Source organism: Babylonia areolata, chromosome 15, assembly GCF_041734735.1.
Source record: "Babylonia areolata isolate BAREFJ2019XMU chromosome 15, ASM4173473v1, whole genome shotgun sequence".
Lineage (NCBI taxonomy): Eukaryota > Metazoa > Mollusca > Gastropoda > Neogastropoda > Buccinidae > Babylonia > Babylonia areolata.
In genome coordinates, this window is record NC_134890.1 from 17707593 (window position 1) to 17727995 (window position 20403).

The 20403-nt window shown below is 43.5% G+C and overlaps 1 protein-coding gene across 1 annotated transcript; it reads left to right on the forward strand.

Annotated features, from left to right (window-relative positions):
* Positions 1-2970: 2970 nt before the first annotated feature.
* LOC143290126 (uncharacterized) lies at positions 2971-17017 on the forward strand. Its single transcript, XM_076599412.1, has 5 exons — positions 2971-2997; positions 4072-4251; positions 11198-11466; positions 14490-14794; positions 16977-17017. The coding sequence occupies exons 1-5, from the start codon at positions 2971-2973 to the stop codon at positions 17015-17017; spliced, it is 822 nt and encodes a 273-aa protein (XP_076455527.1).
* Positions 17018-20403: the final 3386 nt, after the last annotated feature.

Consider the following 20403-nt stretch of genomic DNA (forward strand, 5'->3'; position numbering starts at 1 on the left):
AGAGAGAGAGAGAGAGAGAGAGAGAGAGAGAGAGAGAGAGAGAGAGAGAGAGAGAGAGAGAGAGAGAGAGAGAGAGAGAGAGAGAGAGAGAGAGAGAGACTTTTTTTTACGCTTTGACATTTTGATTTCATTGGCTCATGAAGACCTTACGACATGGGTTAATGCATCAGCATACTTTTATTTTGTGACAAGCCATTATGATAAATGAATGAATCAAAACAACTTCCCATCTTTGAAGAAAAATTATAGCAACCAACAGGTCACCCAGCACATGATAACTTCGTTCATTCATCTATCAATGCACACACACAGAGAGAGAGAGAGAGAGAGAGAGAGAGAGAGAGAGAGAGAGACAGAGACAGAGACAGAGAGACACAGAGAGAGACAGAGACAGAGACAGAGAGAGAGAGACAGAGAGAGACAGAGAGAGAAACAGAAAGAGGGAGAGACAGACAGACAAACAGACAGACGAAACGAAACGAAACCACACCATTATTTTATTCAGTATAGCCCACAGCCCCTTCTGAAGGGGATCCAAACACAAATACATTTTTAACGAACGAACGAATAAAGGACGTACAAAGAAAAATGGGTTGGCAATTTCTTCAGATAAACAAGTGTTATAAACGAAGCAATCATAAGCAATTCTATCTTATTCTTTAACTGCCCTGAATTTATTATATGAATACATGGAGACATTCTTCATTATGTTTAACATAAAAGAGACATGGTTTTTGATCAAACATTCTAGGAATGTAATCCAGCCTGAGCTCACACAAAGAGCAGGGCAGCATAATAGAATGTGCATTTCTTCTTCTTCTTTTTCCTGTTTGCACAACGGACATGTCAAGGTGTTGGTGAGAACTTCATTATATTGATCATAATGAATTACCATATGTGGATAATTTCCAAATTTCCACGACAATTCAAATGAGACAGAGAGAGAGAGAGAGAGAGAGAGAGAGAGAGAGAGAGAGAGAGAGAGAGAGACAGAGAGAGAGAGAGACAGAGAGACAGAGACAGAGACAGAGACAGAGACAGAGAGACAGAGAGAGACAGAGACAGGGACAAAGACAGACAGACAGAAACAAAGAAAAATCCGAGCCCAGACGTCTTCGTTTTCCATCTATGATGGGAGAGAAGTGTCAGAATTTTTTTTCTTGGTTTTGCTGTTTGCCTTAAAAACATACTGGCGTGCTGAGCTGATGGCGGTAAGAGTGGAGGCGTGAGAGAAGAAAACACACAAAAAAACCCTCTCTTCTTTATGCCCATGCTACCCATTTAGTTCCTCCAAAGGAGAGTTTAGCATGCACAGCCAGCAAGTGAATGCTGTTTCGCACTATGTGGTGTTCATCAGGCTTGCTACTTGCTGCTGACCGGAGAAAAGTATTCGGGTCTCTCTCTTGTTACGAAAGTGTCTCAACAAACTAAATCGAAGTAGAAAAAAAAGTAGGGAAACAAAGTTTTGCATTTAATAATAATATGAATTCGTGAAATCTACAAACATACCAGATAAGGTAATTGCGGTTCAGCAACAAGTGATTGTGATCAGCATAGGGATTAAGCAAAATCCTTCATAGAAAATCCCAAGATTAAAGACTGGACCCCTCACCGCATCTTGTAGGACTCAATGGATAATGCATATCATACAATTATGTTATGATAAAAGTTACTAACAAATCAACGTGCCAGTGTCTTTGGTTTCCTTGAAGAAGAAGAGGTAAGATCGTCAAAGATCAATGTTGGTTTAACTTCTAGCCTTAAAAAACTGATTTGCGCTAAGGATGTGAGAGTAAATCGTGAAGGTTTGCTTATTAAGAAGTGTGCTACCCGTGGACAAAAAACAACAACAAACAAACAAACAAAAAACCAAGAAGCGGTCACTTTGCGTGACATCTGCATGCTAGCACCAAAGTACGTACCAGAGATGCAGAGTGTAGTCCAGAACGGAGCACTAAGATAAGTCTGATTGTATTGTTGGCCAGGATAGTTCAGAGCAAGAGGCCAACCTAAAGCAAGAAATGACATTTCTCTTTTCGTTGAAGCCACAACACTTCGTAACCAAATATAAACGGTCGAGGCCCAAACACGCTACAAACTATCTAAAGCATTCAAATATTGAAACAAGAAGCATACATAAGAGACAATCAACTGAAATAAAAAGGCCTTCGTGCCATGTACATAGGGCAAAATGGGGCATCGCGCCTAGTATGAGCATTTTGCCCCAACATTTCGGGCGTTTTGCCCCATGCTCTCAATACAAAACTTACCACTGTTGGATATAGGTCGTGTTGCATTTCACAATGCCAATAGTAGTACTAATGATAGCCATAATGATTATGATAATACGATGAAGAGGAAGAAGCAGGTTAAATATAGAAAATCTCAATAATGATGATTGACGAAATAAGACAATAAATCAATATACACACACTTCAAACAGACATCATGACACAACGCGCCCAACTCACCTGCTCTCTCTCTCTCTCTCTCTCTCTCTCTCTCTCTCTCTCTCTCTCTCTCTCTCTCTCTCTCTCACTCTCTCTGTCTATCTCTCTGTCTCTCTCTGTCTCTGTCTCTCTTTCTCTTTCTGTCTCTGTCTTTCTGTCTCTCTGTCTCTGTCTGTCTCTGTCTCTGTCTCTGTCTCTCTCTCTCTCTCTCTCTCTCTCTCTCTCTCTCTCTCTCTCTCTCTCTCTCTCTCTCTCTCTCTCTCTCTCTCTGCTTCAGTGCATTAATTCTGAAACTTTCTGAGCTTCTGAACCAGGTATTTCGTGGTGCCAGCGAAGACAGCAATCTCATCATCAAGTCTGAATAGAGCAAGGCAATACAGAAGAGTTTTGCTTCCATTATAGACAAAATAGTCACAAGTGGTGTTTATTTGCCTGGGTTCTAGGTACCTGCAGACATTTGAGATATTCTCCTTGAAAGATAGGGTCTGCTCGTAACGAAACCGACTCCCAGATTACGAACATGAGTCGAGAGGTCAATGTCTCCAGCGTTAGGGCAGATCATGGTTGTAAGCGAGGAGTCTTTTTTTGAAACTTAGAAGACGTCGTTAACAGAACTTCTGATTGTCATTCGTCTATTCTGTTCGGAGGCACTGCACTCTGAATAAATTTTGTTTGCACTGGAAGAAAACCTGAGCTTATAATTGCTCTGTTGTTGTTTCTATGCCACCCCCACCACCCCTTCTCCCACCTCTCCACACAAACACGCACAACACCCACCAACCAAAACACCTTCCACCCAACAGCCCAACCACCCACACACCCACACACACACACATGCGCGCGCTCACTCAAACGCATAAACACACACACACACACACGCACGCACGCACGCACGCACGAACACACACACACACACACACACACACACACACACACACACACACACACACACACACACACACACACACACACACATGCGTACACATTCACACACGCATATGCTGGTTTTGATGTACAAATAAAGACACAAAGACGGTTCACAATTGTTCCTTTGTTGTATACGCAAACACACAAACTTTCGCGATTGGTCTTATGATTTCAATTAAACCGTAATGACAATACACGGTAAAAGTCGAATGTCACCTCTCCACACACACACACACACACACACACACACACACACACACACACACACACACACACACACACACACACACACACACACACACAAACCACGTACAAACGCATTTCATCGTTATTTTTGAGGAAAACGGGTACAGGCAAATAAGATACGAGAGACAGAGACAGAGAGAGAGAGAGAGAGAGAGAGAGAGAGAGAGAGAGAGAGAGAGAGAGAGAGAGAGAGAGAGAGAGAGAGAGAGAGAGAGAGAGAGGAGGATAAGGCAAGGACCTAGGCCTTTTTTATTTGCATATAAACCATGTTGATTCTGAAGTTTCACCTGACGAGACACATAAAATCTCTTGTTTGTCATTAATCCCCTGTCCATCGTTCCACTGACAACAGCACTGCTGTCCAAGTTGTTTGCAGAAGTGTTGGGAACTACTACCCATGTTTACCAATCATACCCCGGGTATAGACACGGGGCTGATGACTGTGCAGCCCCTCATGGAAGTCAGTGGCACAGCGAAGCCAGATTCAAGGCCCTGGGAAAGTGCCGATCCCGTTTTCAGCGCCTACTCTCGTGATCTCATCAAGACCGTGTTCAAGTGCTATGTTCGGCAGCTCTTCATATTCCTTGGCATTCCTGGCAACTTCGTGTCTTGTGTTGTCTTTTTCAAGGTGCACTGTAAATATGTTTATGATATGGTGGCAAAATCAATGAATGAATGAATAAATGAATAAATAAATAAATAAATAAATAAATAAATAAATAAATAAATAAATAAAAATAATAACATATTTTTTAAACAAAAAAAACAACCAAACTTTTGCATAATATTATATCCGCACCCATTGCCATAAATGGCCTAGTCATAGCATTACATTTTTTTTCAAAGAAAGTACGATGTTTGATGGGTACTTATTTCCCCGTTATGCCCCCATCTGGCGTTTGGGGCACTAACGAAGATCAAAGAACCGCAACTCTTCTTCTCTGAATCATGGCATCTTAGGTGTTCTTAGAGTTGTCCTTCGACTGTTCTGTGTCCGGTGCTCTCTCTCTCTCTCTCTCTCTCTCTCTCTCTCTCTCTCTCTCTCTCTCTCTCTCTCTCTCTCTCTCTCTCTCTCTCTCTTCCCTTTTTTTTTTCTTTTTTTTTCTACTTTCTGGCGTCCAGTGAGGAGCTGTCTCAGTGATGTTACCTTCCTCCTTTCGCATGGCGCGTCAATCCAATTCCACGACCTTATCGTGAGTGTGGTCTTCATGTTGTATTGATTGCCCTGCAGGCCTGTATGTTTTGTAAAGTTCCCCAGGGCGCTGTTCATTGTTTACCAAGAAAGGAAACCTTTACAAAGATTCATACTGTCTGTAAGATGTTGATATACACATATACTGTGCTATGTGTGAATTCGTATAGATGTTGACCTTTTCGCCTAATTACACAGTGGTGGAAACTCGAGACAGCTGGCCACAGTCCTCTGCTGAAAAGATCAAGTTGTGGCTGATGCATCTGAACAACTTCCATGTGACTGAATAATGCGTTCGTTTGCTTCACCTCTGCGAATGATGATGATGATGATGATGATGATGATATCCTCGGTCGGAGACCAAGCTCTAAGCGCTTTACAAACACGGTGTCATTCGCACAACAGACTGTCTACGTGGGTAAAGCGGACTGGCGACTGCCGTTGGCCGCTCATCATTTGTTTCCTGGGTCATCCTGTAGGATTTCATATACACACACACATACAGTCTCAGACAGACAGACATGTAGCAGTTAACGTGTATGACTGTTTTGTTTATTTACACCGCCATGTAGGCAGCCATATTCCGTTTTCGGGGTGTGCATGATGAGTGTGTTCTTGTTTCCATTACCCACTGAACGCGGACATGGATTGCAGGATCTTTAACGTGTGTATTTGATCTTCTTCGTGCGTATACACACGAACGGGCTTCAGGCAAAAACAGGTCTGCACATATGTTGACATCGGAAAAATCTCCATCCTTTACCCGCCATGCGCCGTTACCGAGATTCGAACCCGGAACCTTCAGATTGAAAGTTCAACGCCTAACCACTCGGCTATTGCGCCTGTCATTCCTACTTATAATATACGATACAGGAGGTACTTTTCTGTGAACAGAGCGAGTTGCCTCTGTTGCCCTTTCAGGCCAGACCTGTCTAATCAGGATGTGCCAGATGCCTCTTCTTAAAGACCTGGTTACCTTGGCTTCTTACCATTTCTCGAACGCTGCACTCATCAATGACTTTTCCCCGTTCAGTGGTTAATGACGAGTACTGACGGCTGGGAGGACGTGGATTTGATTCCCAGCGGATGCGTCTTTTTTTCTTTTTTCTTTTTTTTTTTCTCGGTCCTACCCACAGCTCAGTGTGTTTTGGCCTTAAATAGGACGACTCGGTCCACGTAGTCGAGCGTCATCCACTTCACGGATGCGTCTTTGGTAGTGTTGCTGCTCATGTTTCTTGACCAAGTGCTACAAGCGTCTGTATCCCGTGATAACTTTACGAGAAGAAGCATAATGCACAGTCTTGTCACGAAGTCCCAGATCTAAAATGGACCTCTATAACAGCTTTGTCACCATCACCGTCCTCATTCATCATCAGTATACAAAACAAATTTTGCTGTGTGCGCATATCAAATGATAGGTTTATGGACAAGCCCGAAGCTTCCGTTTTAGAGGTTATGTCTGAGTCTACAAAGTATCTTTTATTTACCTGTGTGCTTGCTAAGTCGGTGGCATAAGCAGCACTGACTCGAAATTGTGTGCCTTGTGTATGAAGAGAGTTGTCACCCTTTGTTGTTTGTTAAGGATTTGCTCTCCTTGGCTCATTGTTCTTTCATTTTGATAAAAATCAATTTACCGAGTTATGTGGCCTCTCATGCCCTGCTCTCATAATGACCTCAGCTTCGATTCCCATCCACTTTCATTTTTGCGGTGAGTCCCGTCAATGTCTTTTGTGTCGGCAGATTCATGGGAAACTGTCGTTGGAGGGACGTGATGGCGGCGGTCTCCACTCTGGGGAGGACACGCTCACTTGTTTTGGGTCCTCGATTAAGTGGTTATTGTCGTCAGTAGGGGGCCTAGGAAGTGGTGTGCTAAATGTGTTAAATTTGAACAGAAGCTACAGAACACTACCGAGTGTGAGGCCTCCTGGCGATATTACATTGATAGTTCCCTGTGGATTGCCGGTGCTTGGACTGCTACAGATGAACACGTGTGTAGCTGCGTCTGTGGGAATCGAGAAATGAGAGACAAGCATGTAATGCACTGAAACGATGCAGATGATGGGGCGGAAGAAAAGAATTATCCCATTCACTAGGAATGTTGAAAAGAAACAAAAACCCAACTATTTTTGAAGTAAGATCACAAGTGTATTCGTACAGTGCTTTAATAGATCTTGTGAACTTGATTTATGTAGGGCTCGTTTTTACGTCGTCTGTGTTTACATCACCACTCACACAGAATCACAAAACTTCGACAAACAGTCTGATGCCTGCATACCAGACAACACACACACACACACACACACGCACGCACGCACGCATGCACGCACGCACGCGAGCACACACACACACACACACACACACACACACACACACACACACACACACACACATGTCACACACTGTAACTGAATTAGAAATTAGCAAAATATACAATAATTTGGATAACATAGGGATTTTTTTTTTTAAACTGCTTCGAACGCCTCGAGAAACTGATGTATTTTCGTTTGCTTTCAATTATTCCCAGGGATCGTATTCAAAGCGGTAAGAAGCAAGAGATCGGAAGGCTCGCCGTTCATATCGCTTTAACCTCTGTTGACCTGGGAACATCGGTTAGACATCTTGAAGCATATCTCAACGTGTGACAAGGTTATGAAAGTGAAGATGCTCAAATATGTACAGAGGGAGGTTTTCTGTCTTGGATTTGAACATACATGTTGGAGGGCAGTTTGCGATTGATGCGTTCCTGGACAGGAAGCCAGTGGAGTCTCCTTGAAGCGAGCCTGATGCCTCGTTGTAGCGTATTGCACTGCTTGACGGATGTGGGCTCCTGCCAAAAGACAGCTGCAATAATCTAGTTTACACAGAATTTTGAAAATTGTATTGAATAATCATTCAATACATTTTGTGTGTGTGTGCGCGCTTAGAGTTGATTTCATCAAGATTTTGCGCCTTGTATTTTTTTTTTTTTCTCAAGGCCTGACTAAGCGCGTTGGGTTATGCTGCTGGTCAGGCATCTGCTTGGCAGATTTGGTGTAGTGTATATGGATTTGACCGAATGCAGTGACGCCTCCTTGAGCTACTGATACTGATACTGATACTCTCAAAGATTTTACAGGGACGCGCTTGCTTTTAGACACATGTAGGCGGAGATGAACTTCTGCTTTATCTTCAGTTTACTTTAGTTCCTGTTCATCGAAGCTTGAATCGCTGAACAACTCCCGATCCCTGTGGAACAGTATCAGTATCAGTAACTCAAGGAGGCGTCACTGCGTTCGGACAAATCCATATACACTACACCACATCTGCTAACCCAACGCGCTTAGACAGGCCTTGAGAAAAAAAAAGAAGATAAATAAATAGATAACCAATAGATAATCTGTTTGTTTTTGTTTTTTTAAAGTATTAGTAACAGATAAATAAAAACAAGATGAAAAGACAATAATGATAATAAACAAACAAGCAAGTAAATGGGAAACACACACACATGCGCACGCACACACACACACACACACACACACACACACACACACACACACACACACACACACACACACACACACACACATGCACAACAGACACGCAAAGCACCCCCTTCCCCTCCCCTCCCCTCCCCCCCCACCCCACCCCAAGAGATTAGCATCCGCAGATAGAATTTCCCAGCAAGAACGTGCTGGAATCTGAAAGACAGATATGACGAGAACCATGTCATTGCTTTAGTCTGTGGAGAAGCAGAATGTAATAGACCGTGTCTTCTTCTTCTTCTTCTTCTTCTTCTCCGTTCAGGGGCTGCAACTCCCACGTTCACTCGTATATACACGAATGGGATTTTACGTGATTGACCCTTGTCACCGCGCCATGGAGGCAGCCATACTCTATTTTCGGAGGTGGACCGTGTCAGAACAGCACTCGTATCTAGCAGGACAAGAACTGTATTGTTCCCACTATCACCTGTCATCAGGAGATCATTCACTAAGCGAGCAAGAGGGATTTCAGTGCTATGGCCACATAAATTGATGTACGCTACCGAAATGTATCGTTTGCATTCAAATATGCCTACCACTGTTCCAGCGACATCCCTCTCAAGAATCTTATGAAGATAAGGCAAGTCTGATGTAGGATGGATGTTTCCATGGAAATCAGGATGTATATTTTCCTTTGTTTATCAGAGGTTTGACCAGTGTTTCTGAAAGCTGCAGGAGCATGAAAAACAAAGCTATATAGAGAAAGACTGGTAACAAGTTGTCTTGAAACTGAATCAGGATTTAGGTTGGTACTGGATCAGTTTCTGAGGTAGATGGTTCTGACGGTGATATACGTGTGTATAATGAGCAGAAATCCAACACAGTCATCCCTGAAGCACAGTGCGGTTTCCGCTCAGGCAGGGGAACATGTGACATGGTGTTTGCCGTACGCCAGATGCAAGAGAAGTGCTGTGAGCAGAACAAGGAGCTCCACATGGTCATAGAAGACCTGACTAAGGCCTTCGACACGGTGAACCGCCGTGCTCTGTGGAAGATCCTCCTGAAGTTCAGCTGCCCAGAGAGCCTAATCCAGCTCATTGCGTCATTCCACGATGGCATGCTGGCGAGAGTACAGGAAAATACTGACATGTCGGATCCGTTCCCTGTGGTACCCACACTGTTCTCCATTCTCTTCTCTGCCATGCTGATTGACGCCTTCCAAGACTGTGACCCGGGCATCTACATTCAGTTTCGCACAAATGGCAAACTTTTAAACTTGCGGCGACTCCACGCCAGGTCCAGGGTGTTTGAGGCACTGTTGAGAGGGTTCCTCTTCGCTGATGATTGCGCGCTTGCTGTACACACCCATGAGGATATGCAGTTCATTATGGACAGGTTCTCAACCTCCTGCAGGCTCTTTGGACTCACCATCAGCCTCAGCAAGACCGAGCCAATGTACCAACCAGCTAGCTCACAGAACGGAAGTGCCTCCCTCCCACTGCAATCAAGATCGATGACACAGAGATCAAGTCAGTCGACAAGTTTTGCTACCTGGGCAGCACCCTATGCAGCAACGGAGCCCTTAATACAGAAGTGACGCTGTGCATCGCCAAGGCCAGCTCCGCCTTTGGCAGACTCAACAACAGGCTGTGGAACAACAAAGGCATTAGGTTCAGCACCAAAAGCAAAACCTACAGAGCTGTTGTGCTGACCACCTTGTTGTACTGCTAGAAACATGGACGACGTATCGCCGTCACATTCAACAACTTGCACAGTTTCACCAGAGATGCTACGAAAGATCTTCGGCATAAAGTGGCAAGACAGGGTCTCCAACCTCCAGGTCCTAGAGGGGAGCGGCCTGCCTAGCATCAAAAGCCTGCTGATCCAGTGCCAGCTACGCTGGACAGGACACGTTGTCCGCATGACAGACAGCAGGATCCCGAAGATCCTTTTGTATGGCCAGCTGAACGAAGGCCACCGTGAACTTAGAAGACCCTGCAAGCGCTTCAAAGACACCTTGAAGACAAACCTCGAAGCCTGTGACATAGACATCGCTTCCTCGGAAACTGATCCCTTTGACCGCTCTTGCTGGAGGATGCTGTGCTCTAGAGGCATAAAGACGTTTGAAAACAAGAGAACGCAGGCCACATAGGAGAAGTGTGAGCGAAGGAAGCAGGGCTCAACTTCTGGAGACGTTTTCCCTTGCAACACCTGTGGGAAGTGCTGCGCATCCAGAATCGGCCTCTTCTCCCAATGAGGACACACACCGACAGGTAAGCCTGCCTGCCTACTCACCCGTCGGTCCGACGGGAGACTCCATCAATGAGCAGAAATCGCTGTGATTGATTGACTGCTTGATTGATTGATATGGATACTTATATAGCGTCTATCCTCAGTCAGAGACCAAGCTCTAAGCGCTTTACAAACACGGGGCCATTTGCACAACAGGCTGCTTACCTGGGTAGAGCCGACTGACGGCTGCCGCTGGGTGCTCATCATTCGTTTCCTGTTTCATTTAATCAGATTTCAGGCACGCACACATACACAGACAGACATGTAACATTTTACGTGTATGACCGTTTTGTTTATTTACCCCGCCATGTAGGCGGGGGCGCGTGTGCTGTGTATGTTCTTGTTTCCATAACCCACCGAACGCTGGCATGGATTACGGGATCTTTAATGTGCGTATTTGATCTTCTGCGTGCGTATACACACGAAGGCGGTTCAGGCACTGGCAGGTCTGCACGTATGTTGACCTGGGAGATCGGAAAAAATCTCCACCCTTTACCCACCAGTCGCCGTCACCGAGATTCGAACCCGGGACCCTCAGATTGAAAGTCCAACGCTTTAACTAATCGGCTATTGCGCCCGTATGAGCATTTCTCTTTGTCATTAATTATGCGCTTGATGTTCTGTCCCAGCAAGGACTCTCCGACAGAATCAACGCGCTCCTGTTCTCACTGGCCGTGGCTGACCTTACACATCTGGTGACCCAGTTACTGTACGTGCCCAGCTGTTACCTTTCGGACAAAGTGGAGATCAACAACTGGTCTGCTGTTCTGAACACCAAGATCACCCATGTCAAAACGTGGTCTGGATTTGTCTCTGGGTCGCTCGTCATGATTATGAGCGTAGATCGGTGTCTGTCTGTCGTCATGCCGCTAAAGGCGAGAAGATTGCTGACCTACAGGTAACTCTTTGTTTCACTGCACGATTGCAGGAATGAACAATAAAAATATGTTGTTGATACAGGAGAACGAACGAACTTCCGTTTGTACTATTTGAGACAGTGATATTTCACACACGCGCGCGCGCGCTCACGCACTCACACACACACACACACACACACACACACACACACACACACACACACACACACACACACACACACACACACACACACATATATATATATATATATATATATATATATATATATATATATATATATATATATATATATATATATATGTCTGTATGTATGTATAGATAGATAGATAGATAATCGACTGCTATAAAAAGAAAACTAATGCAATGCTCAATTTGCAATGAATTAACAACCATCCTCAGCCAGACCAAACTGTCATCTCACAGTCACCAGATCATACTTGAGATTTTGCAGTGTGTCACATCGTTTACAATCTGGACCGTTGCCGTTCTGCTGGTGCGTCATTGTATGTGTGAGTCGCATACTTACACACACACACACACACACACACACACACACACACACACACACACACACACACACACACACACACACACGCACGCACGCACGCACGCACGCACGCAGTGACAACATGAGATCTTGTGGTGCATCAATAAATTAAATACTATAGTAGTAGACATATCATGCCTCACATTCAGTTATTGCAGATCAAACGTTATTGCCATAGTGAAATAACAGGGGCAAAAAGAAAAGACGATGGTATTTCTACTCTTACAACTGCAGCCACCTGGAAGACGACAAAAAGCTGTTTGTACACTCCATGTGGAGTGATGGACTGAAGTAACACGTCCGCGTAGGAAGCGAGAGAATCTGAGCGCGCTGGTTCGAATCGCTGCTCAGCCGCCGATATTTTCTCCCCTCCACTAGACCTTGAGTGGTGGTCTGGACGCTAGTCATTCGGATAAGACGATAAACCGAGATCCCGTGTGCAGCATGCACTTAACGCACGTAAAAGAACCCGTCGCAACAAAAGGGTTGTTGCTGGCAAAATTCTATAGAAAAATCCGCTTCGCTAGGAAAACAAATAAAACTGCACGCAGGAACAAATACAAAAAATGGGTGGCGCTCTCAGTGTAGCTACGCGCTCTCCCTGGGGAGAGCAGCCCGAATTTCACACAGAGAAATCTGTCTTCTCCTTCTTCTTCGTTCGTTGGCCGGAGCTCCCACGTTCACTCGTATATTACACAAATGGGCTTTTACATGTATTCGACCGTTCTTACCCCGCCATGTAGGCAGCCATACTCCGTTTTGGGGGATAACTCACAAGTCCGATGCGTGAAGAACACACTCGAGGGCAGTCTTGAAACTTCTTCTTCTTCGTTCGTGGGCTGCAACTCCCACGTTCACTCGCATGGTGAACTTTTACGTGTATGACCGTTTTTACCCCGCCATGTAGGCAGCCATACTCTGTTTTCGGGGTTATGGATGCTGGGTATGTTCTTGTTTCCATAACCCACAGAACGCTGACAAGGATAACAGGGTCTTCAGCGTGCGTATTTGATCTTCTGCTTGCGCATACACAGGAAGGGGGTTCGGGCACAAATAGGTCTGCACATATGCTGACAAAGTACGTTAGATTAAAACAGGCACTACTGAACACCACGGAAGTCACTCAGCAGTAGTCGCAGGGTCTCATCTGGTGTGTGGCCTCCTGGCGACCTTACACCGATGGTTCCTTGCGGATTGCCGGTACGGGGACCGTGACAGACGAATCTGGATGTGGTCGTGTTTGAGGGACTCGGAATGAATGGCCTGGGAGTATTAACAAGTGATTATTTCTGTCTGGGTTTGTTGAGTGCTACAACTTTGTGCACTTTCAGTGTTGGTTAGCAGCTTGATGTTTTGGTGGTCCAGCAGGCGTGCTTGGACTCATCTTACTGCTTGACTGGCCTTGCTGATTCATTGTTGAGATCACCTCCAGAAAGGCGGTCCATGTACTTGAAGGAGTCCACTGTGATCAGCTCTGTACAGCCAGTGTGTACTCTTGGAGGTGGTGCTGTAGAGCCTGGGACTGGTTGGTGAAGGATTTCAGTTCAGGCTGTGAATGACCGTGTGACCAAAAGACTAACTTTCGTCTCCAGACCTGGCTACATTGAACTGGAAGTCAGACTCTGCTACTACTACTACTACTACAACTACTACTAGAAGAAGAAGAAAAAGAAATAAAAGAAGAAGAAGTGGCACCCCCCCCCCCCCCACCCCCCACCCCCGTCCCTCGAAAAATCAGTTTATTTGTTGTTTATCTATCTCTGTATATACATGATAGCTAGATTAAATGATCTTAGTATCTGGCATATCCCAAACACACACACACACACACACACACACACACACACACACACACACACACACACACACACACACACACACACACACACATTTTTCCCCTCGTCTAATATCACTAAACAGTGAAAAGACGTTAAACTAAACACACACACACACACACACACACACACACACACACACACACACACACACACACACACACACACACACACACACACACACACACACACACACACACACACACACACACACACACACACACACATTTTTCCCCTCGTCTAATATCACTAAACAGTGAAAAGACTTTAAACTGAACACACACACACACACACACACACACACACACACACACACACACACACACACACACACACACACACACACACACACACATATATATATATATATATATATATATATATATATATATATGTGTGTGTGTGTGTGTGTGTGTGTGTGTGTGTGTGTGTGTGTGGGTGGGTGGGTGGGTGGAGGTGTGTGTGTGTGTTATGGATAGATAGAGAGAGACACACACAGATATATATATATATATATATATATATATATATATATATATATATATGTGTGTGTGTGTGTGTGTGTGTGTGTGTGTGTGTGTGTGTGTGTGTGTGTGTGTGTGTGTGTGTGTGTGTGTGTGTGTGTGTGTGTGTGTACTGTTTTCTGATTGCTGTTTGCAGATCAATGGTTATGGCCATAGTCCTGTCATACCTGGTTCCTTTCGGTGTTTACTTGACTTTATTTCTGTCTTTCGACATCGAGTGGAAGGTGGACCCTACAACCAATCGCAGCATTGCTTACCAGGCAGAAGCTTCCTGGTTTCCTGTGAGCACCGTGCTTGCAGCTCGTCTTCGTTACTACTTCAGTCTCATTATCAGGCCCGTGTACCTCGTCACCGTTGTTGTTTGCTGTGCCATCACCATCAGCCATCTGCGCCAAGCATCTCTGCAACGATCGCAGATGACCGGGAGTGCATCAGAGAAGAGTGACGCAGGAGACAAACGGATCACGAAAATGCTAATTTTCCTGTGTGTTGTATACGCTGTGGTTCTTTCAATGGACTTGTGCTCCGCGATGGCGCATACACTCGTCCCAGAGTATTACGTGTACAGGAAATACCACAACACCTTTGTCGTGGTGAATCAGATGGTAATCAACCCTGCTTTGTGTCTCAATTCGACAGTTAACTTTTTTGCCTATCTGATTGCTAGTTCCAGATTTCGAAAAACGCTCAAAGAGTTGTCCTGTGGATTTCAGCGAAAATGAAGGCAATGGTGATCAAAGCGTTCTGAAGGTGAACCGAATCAGCTTATAAAGCCTTATCTTTATTAGTTTCAGCTTCTGTTCCTGATCATGTCAACAGATCGCAGTCGTTGAGTGTTTGAATATAATTTCTTGGATTTTTACTGGTTGAACAACGAAATCAAGTAACCGTTTCTCTTTTCGTATTAAAGGTGATATTTGGCAGGAGGCTAGTAAGGTTTTCTTGGTATAGTTGTTATACGATTACGAGTCCTTCTCTTCACTTGGTCTACAGTCTCTGTAACTGTAATGTGTTCCCATGCAAGTCCTTTGAACAAAAGGTTACGTTTGTATGGTTTATTCAATGAGAGAAAGACAGAGGGAGAGAGAGCGAGTGACAGAGAAAGAGATATAGAGAGAGACAGAGAGAGGTGGGGGCTGGAACTGCAAATACTGTTGAAAGAGCATTCCAGTGTGAAATGGCCCAGAGGTAACGCGTCCGCCTAGGAAGCGAGAGAATCTGAGCGCGCTGGTTCGAATCACGGCTCAGCCGCGGATATGTTCTCCGCCTCCACTTGACCTTGAGTGGTGGTGTGGAGATCATCGGATGAGATGATAAACCATGTGCAGCATGCACTTAACGCACATAAAACAACCCACGGTAACAAAATGGTTGTTCCTGGCAAAATTATGTAGAAAAATCCACCTCGATAAAAAAAAATAATAATAATAAAAATTAAAAAAAACCACCTGCACGCAGGAAAAAATACCCCCAAAATGGGTGGCGCTCTCAGTGTTGCGACGCGCTCTCCCTGGGCAGAGCAGCCCGAACTTCACACAGAGAAATCTGTTGTGACAAAAAAAAAAAAAAAAAAAAGTGAGAGAGAAATACAAATACAAATACAATTCCATGCCAGCTATTTTGTTTAACCTGAATATAACTGCTTGCTTTTTTGTCAAACGGTCACTGTACACAAAGCAACAACCAGGGTGGTCTTCAAAGCTGTACCCTGGCGGCCTGTGTTCTGTACCCACTTCTTCAACCTAAACAAAGAGCGATGTATATCCCATCTAATGACTGTTGATGCAAACGGTTCATTCTCTTTGTCACAATCAACTGCCAGTTTTCACTGGACGGTGGCTTCACTGTGCAACACCGGTAATCGCGGTACCTCCATTAATCCCCCCAGTTCCAAACAAAACAAAAAAGAAGAAAGGGGTGGTATCAGTACCTAGGAAAGTCTCCAAAGATATCACAATTACACTAAAATACTACTACTACTACTACTACTACTACTACTACTACTACTACTACTACTACTACTACTACCACTACCACCACCACCACTACTACTACCACCACTAGTTATTACTGGTACTGCTACTACTACTACTACTACTACTACTACTACTACTACTGCTGCTGCTGCTATTGCTGCCTCATTTGCGAAGACTAAAATGCAGGCACAGTAACACGTCGCAGTGATTCATAAACATTGCATTTCTTCCCTGAGAATGGATGTATAAACAGGAAACAGCGTAACTGTATATCATCCCTTCGTTGCTTTTTTGTTTGTTTTTGTTTGTTTTTGTGTGTGTTTTTGTTGATTTTGTTTTAATTTGTTTCTTTTTTCCTCGTGAAGAGAGAGAGAGCGAGAGAGAGAGAGAGAGAGAGAGAGAGAGAGAGAGAGAGAGAGAGAGAGAGAGAGAGAGAGAAGAACAATTGAATGGCGTGATGGTCTTCTACATTATTCAAAGAAATGCATTTTCAGGGAAGACTTGAAAGAACTGGAAGAAGATGAGTATCTGATGTGCAGAGGGCAGTGCAAGAAATATAGAAACAGATGCAAATTTGTAGCTGATTCTGTATGGGTCAGGCAGCCAGTGAAGAGACTGTGAGAGAGGTGTGACGTGCCTTCGTCTAGGTGACTTGCAGACCAACTTGGAATCACTGAAGGTGAACTAGCCAGGAGTTTGTTCCAGTAGTCAAGCCTAGACAAGTCTAGTGGACAGAACAGACTTGTGGCTTCAGTGGGAAAAGAAACAAAGAATGGAACGAATTTTCCCCAAGTAGGCTGCTTGGATACCTGCTGTTTTAAGAAAGAGTAGGATCAAATGTAAGACCGAGTTTGCGGACTGAAGGAGAAAAGGGAATAATCGTCAACGCCAACGCAGATAGACACAGGAAGAGAAGGGTTATACAGAGGGATCAAGGATCAAGATTTCCGTTTTCTCTCTATTGAACTGCAATTTGTTCAGTGTCATCCATTGTTTTACATCGGAAATGCAGTTTAATGATTCACTTGTGTAAACAAAGTGAGTCTTTGTTTTAACCCGGTGTTCGGTTGTGTGTGTGTGTGTGTGTGTGTGTGTGTGTGTGTGTGTGTGTGTGTGTGTGTGTGTGTCTGTGTGTGTGTGTGTGTGTGTGTGTGTGTGTGTGTGTCTGTGTGTCTGTGTGTCCGTGGTAAACTTTAACATTTACATTTTCTCTGCAAACACTTTGTCAGTTGACACCAAATTAGGCATAAGAATAGGAAAAATTCAGTTCTTTCCAGTCATCTTGTTTAAAACAATATTGCACCTCTGGGATGGGCACAAAAAATTTTAAAATGAAGCCTAATTATATGCAAACTGCATTTACTGTTATATTCATATTTTTTTTGTATTTTCTAAACTTGGCACTTTGATCTGATATTCTGACCCAACAACAAGAGCAGTCATTACTATCATTTATTGTTCTTACAGGAACTTCTTTTGCTAAGCATGGAAGTTTTATTTATTTTGCAAACATTTTGGTGCAGATAGTAAAAAAGGGAAATTACTCTGTAATTAATGCTAGGGACTTAATTTGCTTTAAACTGATCTTTCTCATCTTAAACATTACATTTTGAAATTATAATCAATACATAAAAAGCTTGGATTTTTTAAAAGTGTATCACAAGTGAGTCTTGAAGGCCTTGCCTCTCTTGTTGTGCTTGTTTCCATGTTGTTGAGTTCAGAAATGGAACCTGACATAACTGTGTGTCGTCAGCGAAGCCTTCATGAGACAGTGCATGTTGGACGATCACGCCAGACACAGGTATGACGTTCTTCTTCTTGTTTATCTTCGTTCGTAGCCTGCAACTCCCACGTTCACTCGTATGTACACGAGTGGGATTTTATGTGAATTTTACCCCGCCGTGTAGTTTCGTTACTCAAGGAGGCGTCACTGCGTTCGGACAAATCCATGATTATATACGCGACACCACATCTGCTTAGCAGATGTTCGACCAGCAGCGTAATCCCATGCGCTTAGTCAGAACCTGGAAGGAATTTAGCTGTCTCTCTCTCTCAGAGACTTCTTCTTCTTCTGCGTTCACTCGTATGCACACAAGTAGGCTTTTACGTGTACGACCGTTTTCACCCAGCCATCTAGGCAGCCATACTCCGTTTTCGGGGGTGTGCGTGCTGGGTATGTTCTTGTTTCCATAACCCACCGAATGCTGGCATGGATTACATGATCTTTAACGTGCGTATTTGATCTTCTGCTTGCGTATACATACAAAGGAGGTTCAAGCACAAGCGGTCTGCACATATGTTGACCCGGGAGGTCGGAAAAATCTCCACCTTTTATCCACCAGGTGCCGTTACCGAGATTCGTACTAGGAACCCTCAGATTTAAAGTCCAACGCTTTAACCACTCGGCTATCGCGCCCGTCATATGACGTTCAAAACGAACATAACAAGTCCAGTCACAGAAGCCTTTAGGACTCCGTAAGTCATCGGTGATGTTAGAGGAGTTACTGTCGTTGATAGAGATTGTCTGGGGCCCACACGTAGAAATATGGTTTTAGCCAGTTCAAAACTGTGCCAGAAATGTTGAAAGAGATCAGAAGTCTAAAGGGAAGGATGTCGTGATCAATAGTATCGAAAGCTGCAGAAATATCAAGTATAGAAAGAATATATGTTTTTAGCTGCTCCATCATCTGCACCGTTCAGTGGCATTACTCCCACGCCGCTCATTCCGAGTCCCTTGATAATATGGATGGCAAAATTCTAAAAATAGCTGCTCCTGTTATCGCCGAAACACTGATATACGTGTATAACTTATGCATGTCCAAAAATCAGATTCCAAAGGCATTTAAAATTGCTAAACTTATACCTGTTTACAAAAATGGTAACCACTCTGATCCTTCAAATTATAGACCAATTTCTATATTCTCTGTACTGTCTAAACCGTTAGAAAATCATTTAAAGAAGCATATCCTAAACCATTTCGGCGAATTCAGTCTGTTTCACCAAAATCAATCAGGATTTAGGCCTAAACACTCTTGCCATACAGCTCTTACCGACTTAATTGACCAGTGACTTACTAACATCAATTATAACGAAATCACTGGTGTTCGTTTTGTAGATTTTGCTACGGCATTCGATGTTATAGATCACACTCTTCTTCTCAGAAAACAAAAAACATATGGGTTGTCCCAAAATACTTCAGAGCTGATATCTTCGTTTTTGTCTTACAGAAAGCAAACGGTTTCCGTTGGAAGATCCGAATCCCAACTTTTACCTATCAGTTAGGTACCCCAGGGTTCAGTTTTGGAACCTATACCATTTTCTATTCATATTAATGACCTACCCTTGTTCATTGAACCATCTTGCGAGCTATTTGCAGATCATACAATAATACATACGAAACATAATACATCAGAAAAGGTTTCTCTCACTCTGCAGCAAAGTATTAATGATATTTTAAATTGGTCTGAACTTAATCATATGTGCTTACATCCGAATAAGACGAAATACATTATCATTACCACGAGACAAAAGCATCAAAATCTTCCAACCACCAGTTTACCATTGTACATTAAAGGCAAAATGATTTAGCAAGTTAGTCATCATATAGTTCTCGGCCTTGTTGCTGATAATAACCTATCATGATCACAACATATAAAGATGGCATGTAAAACATTATATAAAAAAAAAATAATTAAAATAAAAAGATTCATCAGCTATCTAGAATATTCCATTGAAGACGTTCATGTCAAGCAGTAAAAGAAGGAGGAAAGGGGAGAAGAAAAAAAAAAAGACACAGCGATCAGAGATGTATTTGTAATAGTATTGTGATGTGTTATAGTATGGAGATACAGCGATCAGAGATGTCTTTGTAATAGTATTGTGATGTGTTATAGTATGGAGATACAGCGATCAGAGAAGTCTTTGTAATAGTATTGTGATGTGTTATAGTATGGAGATACAGCGATCAGAGATGTCTTTGTAATAGTATTGTGATGTGTTATAGTATGAAGATACAGCGATCAGAGAGGTCTTTGTAATATAAATGTGATGTGTTATAGTATGAATATACAGTGA

Bases quoted from the DNA above. Each gene is read 5' to 3' on its own strand.
- LOC143290126 (XM_076599412.1), top strand. From the start codon at position 2,971: ATGAGTCGAGAGGTCAATGTCTCCAGC. The intron at 2,998-4,071 runs GTTAGGGCAGAT...ATGACTGTGCAG, and splicing joins GAGAGGTCAATGTCTCCAGC to CCCCTCATGGAAGTCAGTGG. The intron at 11,467-14,489 runs GTAACTCTTTGT...TGCTGTTTGCAG, and splicing joins AGAAGATTGCTGACCTACAG to ATCAATGGTTATGGCCATAG.